Raw genomic sequence first — 10,764 nt, 5'->3', positions numbered from 1 at the left:
TCCTTTGATAAAGGTAGCTTTTGCACATTTATCAAGGCCAAATTGCATCCTGATGTCATCACTGAATTGTTTAACAATCGCTAGTAGGCCTTTGAGTTGTTGGTCATTTTTTGCAAAGAGCTTTAAATCATCCATGTAAATGAGATGATTTATATTTTTATCAAATATTTTATAACCATACTGTGCATCATTGAGCAATTTTGAGAGCGGTATTAGGGCTAGACAGAAGAGGAGTGGTGATACTGAGTCACCCTGGAAAATGCCACATGAAATTCTTATTCTTCTTCTTCTTCTTCTTCTTATTATTATTATTATTATTATTATTATTATTATTATTATTATTATTGAGTGAGAGAGCAATGCATTTCATCAAAGTGACACTGGAGTACAAATATACAAAGCTCAATATACCCATCATGACTAGGCACATGCATCACAATCATATGTGCATGAAATAGTGATCTCATATCAAGATAAACAGTGTATGACCTTGCAGATGGGGCCCACTTAGAATTTTCTTCAGGTTAAGTAGCCCATTCCACTCAAAAGGTCTCTGAATGAGGTTTATTTAAGGATGATGAACAAAGCACCCATGTTTCCAGAGGTGAATTATTCAAACCTCAAAGAATCCCTCTTAACACATGCTCCTCCACTACACATGCTCATGATCAGAGATGCACATATTGTCAGTCACTAAGAGACATACTCAACTGGTTAATGTCAAGCAACTGACAAGCAAATCTGTCGTATTGAGCAGAATATTTGTTGTAGTCCATCTGGCAGAATCATTAGCATGATGAGCAAAATGCTAAGCAGTATTTTTGTCTGTCCTTATGTTCTGAGTTCAAATTCCACTGAAGTCAACTTTGCCTTTCATTCTTTCAGGGTTGATAAATTAAGAACCAGAGAAACTCTGGGGTCGATGCAATTGACTAGTCTCCTCCCCAAAATTTCAGGTCTTGTGCCTATAGTAGAAAGGAATATTATTATTATTGTTCAGTACCAATCTCTAAGTGAGAAGAACCAGGATGAAATGACAAATTGGGTGGCCAGCTTTTCACAGAAATGGGCAGAAAGAAGGTGATCCCTTAAAGGGTGGGCACAGGTGGAAAATGTCTACATCACTCCTGTTGTTGTTTACTGCCTGGCTGTTGTGCCTTGCTCCAGTTACCACCTGATCAGATTTGAGCATGTTATTTAGCTTCTTGTGGAAGGGATGTACTCCACTATTCAGGCTACTGAGGCTGTACCACTTGCAACATTTCTTAGATGGTGAATGTGTGTAAGTACCATTTCAGAAGCACATCTCTTTCATGGAGCAGCATCTCCTCTCTTTCATGGAGCAGCAGCCCTGGGTGAAGCAAAAACGAAGACTAGGTGCCTGGCACCTAGACTATCATCAGGCATTCATTGCTCTCTACCATTTGGGCAAAGTAGTCAGTGGGTGTTCTGCTCTTGCAATCTTTTGAGGATTTGTAGCTGGGATGAGTGATGATATTTTCAGAGAGACTTTGGGTATCAACAAAAAGGAATTGGCTTGTCTCTTCCAGTGGACTTTCCAATCAAGGACTACCATAGATAATTCCCCAAAGTCCTTGGTCTGTCAGGGCCACGGAGGAGTGGTAAACTTGACAAGCAAGGATGTGCCATGAGATGGGCTTGTCTGAGATGTACACAATGACAAAATCATTCTGCATACACTCATTCAGTGTCTGGGCATTGTTGACTGGTTGAGTTATATTGAATAGCTGCTGTTGTATGTAGGATGTATCTGGCTAACAACCAAGTCCATGGTAATGGTTGCCCTTTCAGCCTCCTTTAACTGGGCAGAGAAGGCTATTTTCCTTTGTCTGGTAGCTGTGACAAAAGAGGTTGTGTGGAGAGTGAGGCTGAAAGATATGAAGACAGTGACATTCCTCTCTGGCAGAGCCCTCTGTGACTTTTTCAAGTTTCCTTTAAAAAGAAAAGTTAGGGTGGAGATGGAGGTGCTGTCCTTGAGTGAACTAACGGTAAGGAAGATAGAAGTGGTGAAAATGGCAAGAGTGGATGGCACCTCATAATTATATGTGTAGACCGTGAGTAAAAGAATAAAATTGGAGAGATCGCTTGTCCTTGCCATTCAGGGAAATCTTGGATAGTGAGGTTCTTTGATTAGCCCAAGAAGCCGACTTGTATTGCATCTATATCATCATTCATTTGATTTTATGATTTTACATTGTATACCATGTATACTTGCTTTCATGGCTCTTGTCGATTCTGTATACTCTCTTTTGTCTTTTATCTTTTACTTGTTTCAATCATTAGACTGCAGCCATGCTGGGCTACCACCTTGAAAGAATTTTTAGTCAAAAGAATCAACTCCAGTATTTATTTTTTGCTAAGCCTGGTACTTATTCTATCAGTCTCTATTGCCAAACTGCTAAGTTATGGGGATGTAAACACACCAACACTGGTTGTCTAGCAGAGTTGGGGGAACAAACACAGACACAAAGACACACACATACATATGACAAGCTTCTTTCAGTTTCCATCTACCAAATCTACTCACAAGCCTTTGGTCAGCCCGAGTTATAGCAGAAGACATTTGTCCAAGGTGCCATGCGGTGTGATTAAACTCAGAAGCAACTGGATGGGAAGCAAGCTTCCTATGACATAGCCTTTCCTTTCAACTAAAACAAAGATATATAATTTTTGTGTACCTCAACAAGTGCAGTTAGTCACAGTTTTATTGTTGCTCTCCTTCTTTCTCCAGCTGAGGGAGTTATGTATTTCTTCAACTGCAAGACACCTATTTCTGTCCCTCTATTCATATTCATACAAAAGTAGACAGTAGAGCTTGGTGTAGTCTTCTCTCCAAACTGTCTGACCCATGCCAGCACGGAAGGAGGATATTAAATGATGATGATGTCGATGAAGATAACAATGCTCATGATGATGATTTCTAACATCATGAAATATTGTTGTCTTAGTAAGATATATATATATATGTGTGTGTGTGTGTGTGTGTGTGTGTATATATATATATATATATATATATATATATATATATATAGCTGATATGAAGAATTTATGTTATATGTATTGTTTATGATAGTCAGACTGGTGTCCTCATCTGGATGGTTGCTTTCATTGCATTTTGGTTGTTGTACACTCCAGCCTTCTTTAAGTGTCTGGTGTTGAACTCATTTGTTGCATTGGAATTTCAAACCTAACCCTTTATTTGATCTACAGGGGTGCACTGTTCTCATTCTGCTCTCTGTGTTTCATGACATTTTTTGCTTCAATTGAATTACGTAAATTACCTTAGTGCCTTGCCTGGACTTGGACCCAGAAGTAATTGTTAACTGACTAAGGCAGCTGCAACTGGATAGAATATGAGCCTGCTATAGGAAACATTCTCAAAATACCTAGTACTTACTTCTAACAGCTCTATAAACTACATTTAAAATATGATATAGGACACTAAAAGTTGATTTAAATTTGAGACCTATTAAGTGATGTTTCAATACTCTAACCAACCATTTAATCACTACATCCAAATGTAGAAATAGCATGAATATAAAACTAATTCAAAAGTAGAGGTATATGAAATTCAGTATCTTTGTGGTTTACTTTAAAATTGCAAGAAGTATTTTTTAAATTGCTTTGGCAAAACTTTGAAAAGAATTATAAATTATAAATGACTTATTGATAACATCTTCATAAGCAACATTTTTCTAAATGCTAACCTAAGGTTAGCTAACTTACACAGTTTCTTTATATTTTCGCTTTCATATCATTAAAAAAATCATCTCTCTAACATCTGCTCTGTGCTTATAATTTATATATTATTTTGCCATTCATGAAATCATATAACTCAACATTATAATGTCTATTCAGTAACACTATGAATGCAGTTATACTCCTAACATACATATAGTGTTCAGCATTGACAAAAATAAAAGGACTTGACTCCTAGTAATATTTTAATTAAGAAAACGCCATCATTACATAGATATAGAATGAATATAGTTTGTTTTGTCAGTACCTCAAGACTATAGCAAGACAATCTCCTGCAATGTTATTGTTCTTTATACATTCACTAGTTTATATTGTTTACATACTACCAAATTTTTTCTCTTTTGTTACTATATTTCATTTGAAATATATTGCCACTTTCAATTAATTTAGAAAATTATAAAACATTTAATAAAATAACTTTGTCATTATTAAGCCAGTGTATAAAACATAAATTAGCATGAAAATTTGGCGGATGGTTTTTAATTTAGATTACTTTAAAACAGGAAGTTTCTATCATAAAACTAAGAGTGGTATCAAATGGGCTGGAATCAAAGGGATTAAAGGCATTCCTTGAGTTAATGATATATCATATGTCAGAGTCTTATATTTAGATATTGTTGTATAGTCTTTTTATAACACCCATACTGGAATCTTTAAGAGTTACTCAGTTCCTATAGAGTTTTAGTACTAGGACGAAAAAAAGTAAAATAAAGGCTCAGCTGAGACTTCAGTCAGTTTCTAATTCCTTACATTGATGGAAATCATAGCACCTTCATCTGTGTACTTGACATCACTTACCAGCCACTTATCTATACTTAATTTCCTCCTCCTTATCTGACAAAAAATGTGTAACTGTGTCACTTTCTTTAGATTGATGAAACTAAAGTGTATACACACACACACAAACAAATATGTCTATAATGTATGTATATTTATATATACACACATGCATACAATACACACATGCCCACAACACACACACATGCCACACACACCACACACACACACTCACACTCACACACACACACACACACACACACACACACACACACACACACACACACACACACACACACACACACATTATAGCATATATTTCTGTGGTAGTTCTGACATCTAATTTCCATGCATTCATATGAAAATGAGAATCCATCATTCATCCTACTACAAACACAGATACACATTACATTCCCTACTCTACATGTGTATACACACACCCTAATGCATGTGTAATCCCTTTTCTACATACACACATACACATGATACATTACACACATATTCACATACACATTTATTCATCTAATTATATGTGGGTGTGTATTGGACATGTTATGTAATTATATATGCTATGCAATCACTAAATTTTAATGTAAACAAATATTATAAACAAGACTGACAATGTTAGGGAAAAGTGGGTGTGTTGAAACCAGTACCCAAAGGTCAAAATATATTCAGTCTGTATATGTTTTTTTTATGAAATATCATCATCATCATCGTCGTCATCATCACCACCACCACCATCTTTATCATCATTGTCATCATCTTCATCAACATCACCACCATCCTTATCACCATCAACACCATCATATTCGTCATCATCATCATCATTGTCATCAATTCATTTAGTAATATCCCATGTAAGTAATATGGCTCAATATTACAGTAGTTTTACATTTTATGTCTAATATCTCATTTGAAACTTCAATAACTCTCATTCTTTGATCTTCTACTATCAATCCACAATCCAGTTTTACTCAGTATGCAGCATCTATTCAGGTTTCATGTTTGTAAATGAGCAGCCATCTTATATATATTAAACAACACCTTTGAGGCTTGGTCACATTTTAATTATGGACTTAATTATTAGCTCCTTTCTTGTAGTGTGTGTTATTTAAATAACTGATCAACAACTTTCAGCGAACAACTCTAATAGTAGTAGCAGTATAAGAGTATATGCTGTAACAGTGCATCACTGCATCCATCATTTGTTGGTGATTCCCTACACTACTCCTGGTGAATGATGCCTCTGCACCACTCAGGCAACAACCTGCCAGCCCATGGGTCTGTTTGGATAGTCGTTGTTGGGGAGGGTTTTACGAGACTGGAGCGAAAATCTTACCTCAACCCCCTTTTAGTCATCTTTTACAGCATACAGAGGAAATGCTGGGACCAATCTTTGACATGCGGGTCTCCAAACAGCATGAAAGTAATATAAATTAAAGTGTTTTCCTCAAGAACACGGCATGCAATCTAGCCTGGGAATCAAACCCAAAGCCACATACCTTCACTAATGGTCAATGGCAATTCAGTGTATCTAAAATGATGGTCTCTTATCATACTTCTATGAAACTCACAGTACCCTTTGAGTACTCCCCCCTTTTTTTACACTGAGACTAAAGTTTAGTTGTTTTTCCATCAGCTTTCTTTTCACTACATAGTGCACACTCTTATCATGTACTCATTCCTGTACTGACCAAGCATTATTGGCATTGTATCTCCTCCATTACAGTGTACTCTTTAATTGTGTAGTCCCTTATTGCATACTCCGTAACCTTATATTCACTATTGTGCTGATTAGACACGACTGGCATTGTGTCTATCCCCTTACAGTGTACTCCTTTACTGTGTACTCATTCCTGTCCTGACTATAGGCACTGTATCAATTCCCTTGCTGTGTACTTATCAAAGTTACATTACTTCTTTAACTCTTTAGCATTAAAACTGGCCATTTCTGGCTCAAACATTCTACCCGTTTTATGTTCAGATTGGCTAGATCTGGCCCATCACACCTACCCTATATAATTACATCATTGAAATCACAAAGTTACAAAATATTGCATGATTAATTCAAAACGATGTGAATAAATAAGCATTATAATAGATGGTGTTTTCTCAATGCTAAAGGGTTAATTACTGTTTCATTTTTACAATTCTTGTTTTTAAACATGACCTTTCTTTTAACTAAATTCACATTTTTTTCTTTGAAGCTCACTTTCTTAAGTTTCACATTTGTTTTTAGGCTTGTTTTGATTTCATTGTAATAAAGAAGTTACTGTTGTCATAGATTTTGTGGATATTATCTGAAACTTCTTTCTTCAAACTTGAAGACAGAACTCTGACAATTTGGAACCAACATTTACTTTACTCATACTTAGACTGAACACCTCTTGTCAGTCATTTTTGTAGTGTATGTTATTTAAATAACTGATCAACTCTGGTAATTTGGAACCAATATTTACTTTACTCATACTTAGTCAGAACACCTCTTGTCGGTCATTCTTGTAGTGTGTGTTATTTAAATAAATGATCAACAACTTTTAGTGAACTACTCTATAGTAGTAGTAGTATCAGGGCATGTGCTGTAACAGATTAGTAAGCAAAGGCCACTATCAAAGATTTTGAATATTTTATTTTTGTCAAGTGTAAAATACAAATGTCTATTCTTAGCCAAGACTTTCCTTCATGGTTGTATAAAAATATACTCTTTGTAATTCTACACTTTAGTATATCCAAAACTTTATCATGTACAATCTTAATTTTGCTATGGATCTCTCATTTACCTTCTTAACTGATTAATTTACTTGAGACTTCTATAACCCACACCTCATATTTTGTTTTTGCAACAGTTAACAGTGATGATATGAAGTCACTTACTTAGATATTGTTTTCCAATACAATTTGATTTGCTAAGTATGCGACTTGTATTATACTCACCAATATTAGTGTTTTAGAATCTCATCAAAAACTTCTACAGGTTCTACAACTTGTTTTCATCTTCTTAATTGATTAAATCACTATCAGCCACAAAGAACTTGTTTGGTTTGCTATACATTTTCTCTAGTGCATCCATACTACCTGTAGTAATTTTGTGCTACTTTCTTTAATCAAATATGTATACTTTTACAATTATAGATTCTAGACTTATGACCCTATTAATGGTTGAAACCATTTCAACTCTTTTACAAACAAGAATCAGATAATAAGTAAACACATGAGGAAATGAATGCATTAAAAAATAATAGAAATAAAAATGTACCTATCATATTCAGTGGGAAAGATAAAAGGTTTGGTATGATATAACCTGCTCTGAAGGAACTTATGAACTCACCTGTATCAATATATTGTATATAATATAGAAATCTTCAAAACCATTATAATGTATAGCTGAGTTGGAGAAGAAATAAGTAATGCAGATCAGATTTCATTGGCATAAAATCAATCAATCAATAAAAACAATGTTCATTGAATCACTGCTTTGATCATTGCTTTATCAAGTAATCTTTACTTGAGCAGAACCTAATTTCTTTGTTTTCTTTTTTCTTTGTTAATCTAAATCAATTTAGTTTTTCAGTGTAAATGATAATTTAATTCAGTTTTTGTTGTTGTAATTGCTTATTTGAACACTAATATTTTTCTCATTTGGAAAAATTAGATTCAGGGTTTATTTTTTATAAAAATATATCTAACTCTTTTGATACCAATTCACCAATGACTACCGCTGATTTTATAAGACTAATTTCCTGTTTTATAATGATGCAAATCAAAATATTAATTTATATTCATAACATCAGCTTAATAATAATAATAACTATAAAGTTATTTTACAAAAATGTAAGGATTATTTATCGACATAATGTGGCAGTCCTGGTTAGGATGAATGTTACTAATAATTAGCCCCAGGAAACATCGTCTCCAGCTGGCTATTGACACACTATTTTACAAAATTCATCATTATTTTAAGAATTAATTGAAACAAAGACAGTGCTTTTCAGTAGGAATATGGGAACAAAGAGGTTAAATTGAAAATTTTAAAACACTTATATTTTATAATTAATTACTGGAATTTGTTTCCATTTCCAGGCTGGTGCTGATATTGAGCTTAAAGATACTCTTGAAAAGACTGCATTACATCATGCTTGTAACAAAAGCTGTGAAGACGTAGTTGTTGTTCTCATAAGAAATGAAGCCAATATTAATGCCTATGACCAAGTAAGTATTAAACTAAATCATTAAAATTCTTGATTTAATTTTGTAAATATTTATTACATATCTTGTAACCATGATGAAAAACGTTGTATTTGTTAGACTTTATTTTAACCTTGTTAGAAAATGTAACACTGTATTACACAAATCCATATAGGAGCCCTCTTTTAACATTCCTATCCATTCTTCCTACATGGGTATCATATAGCATCGTAAAAATGTTGATCAATAAAAATGCTCTTAATCTAACTTAGTCAAAGGATATGTTCCTTCCTTTAAAGAAAAAAGAAAAAAAGAATCAAACTATTATTAAGTATTCAACTTTATCTTGATCCTTGTTATTTTCCTGCTATTGCATGGAATTTTTGCAATTCTTGCAGACACATTCTGTAGAAACTCAAATAAAACGTTTTTGTCCATATGGTGCCATTCATTTGGAATAAAATCCTATCATCATATTATATATTTCTTTTTAAAACTGGTTTATATTTCAGCATTATTTCATTCTTAACACATGCAGAAATGGATGTTGTTTTCATCATATTAATTCTATTTTTTTGACTTTCATATTTTCAGAAGTAATTTTTTTTTTAATGAACGATTTCTAGTAGAGAAGTATTTAATGCAAAATGAATTTTAGAGTTGTAATTCCCTACAACTCTAAAATCAGTTTGCTTTAACTCTTTAGCATTCATATTACTCTGTCAAATGTGATGTCTATACCTCATAGAGTATATACCTCATAGAATTCTAGCTGTAATTACTGCCAAAGGCAGTCCTACCCCATATTAAAATAAATTTGTTTGAAATTTTAAGGTGTTTCTATTATTTTGTCCAAACCCTGTATATACACATACACACACACATATGTATTTAAAATGGTCTTTAAAAACTCCTTAAAATGATTTAGTTCTAATGTAATTGGTATTTTAAATGGATTTCATTTTGATTTTAACAATGAATCTTTAGTCATTTAATCAGTAGAAGCACCTGCTCATTGAATAAGGAAATAACTGAGTATTTCATATACATGTGTGCCCTTAACACAATATACAGGTGGAATCGCTGTAAAAAAGCATGACAAGAGTGAATCTTTAAATTACAGGAGCAATCCATCTGATTGGTTTCCTCATAGTTTTCATCAACTCCAGTTTCACTCAACCTGAGTCTTTGATTCAAAGAACGTTTGTCGGAAATGTCATCCAGTGAGATTGAACATGGGATATCATGATTGTAAAGCAAACTTCTTAACCGTCCAGTCATTGATCTTTAGAATATATACTTTCTGATTTTTGGATAATTTCATACATATCAACATCATATCAAAATGCTATAGATTTTTACTCAACTTTTTGCTAAACCAACATAAATTTTCAATAGAATATAGACGTATAGGTGCAGGAGTGGCTGTGTGGTAAGTAGCTTGCCTACCAGCCCCATGGTTCCAGATTCAGTCCCACTGAGTAGCACCTTGGGCAAGTGTCTTCTACTATAGCTTTGGGCTGACCAAAGCCTTGTGAGTGGATGTGGAAAACAGAAACTTAAAGAAGCCCATTGTATATATATGTGGTGTGTGTGTGTGTGTGCCTGTGTTTGTCCCTCCTCCCCCAACGTTGCTTGACAACCGATGCTGTGTGTTTATGTCCCCTTAACTTAGTGGTTTAGCAAAAGAGACTGACAGAATAAGCTACAAAGAATAAGTCTTGGGTTAATTTGCTCAACTAAAGGTGGTGCTCCAGCATGGCCACAGTCAAATGACTGAAACAAATAAAAGAATAAAAGAATAGAAGAATATATACACACACACACACACACACACAGTGAGAGAAAAGAGAAAGAGAGAGGCAAATTTTTATGTAAATTAAAGTTGTATACATCAACTTGGAGAAGATATATTACTTGCCATTCATACAAGTTCAGTTCCTTAAATTTGACACATGCTACAATACTGCAATATATCTATTTAAATAGTGCTGAACATGGTTTGTAGAAAAGTACCTC

General features: G+C 33.9%; 1 protein-coding gene across 1 annotated transcript in view; it reads left to right on the top strand.

Annotated features, from left to right (window-relative positions):
• The window catches only part of LOC106879690 (ankyrin repeat domain-containing protein 24-like), a 148,901-nt gene extending 139,556 nt beyond the window's left edge, over positions 1 to 9,345 (top strand). Inside the window, exons 5-6 of the mRNA XM_052967657.1 lie at positions 8,641 to 8,769; positions 9,340 to 9,345. Of these exons, the coding sequence (XP_052823617.1) occupies positions 8,641 to 8,769; positions 9,340 to 9,345 (135 nt within the window). The remainder of the gene's footprint in view (positions 1 to 8,640; positions 8,770 to 9,339) is intronic.
• Positions 9,346 to 10,764: the final 1,419 nt, after the last annotated feature.

Source organism: Octopus bimaculoides, chromosome 4, assembly GCF_001194135.2.
Source record: "Octopus bimaculoides isolate UCB-OBI-ISO-001 chromosome 4, ASM119413v2, whole genome shotgun sequence".
Classification (NCBI taxonomy): Eukaryota; Metazoa; Mollusca; class Cephalopoda; order Octopoda; family Octopodidae; genus Octopus; species Octopus bimaculoides.
The sequence above is the reverse complement of the archived record's forward strand: the minus strand, read 5'-3'. Positions and strand labels throughout refer to the sequence as shown.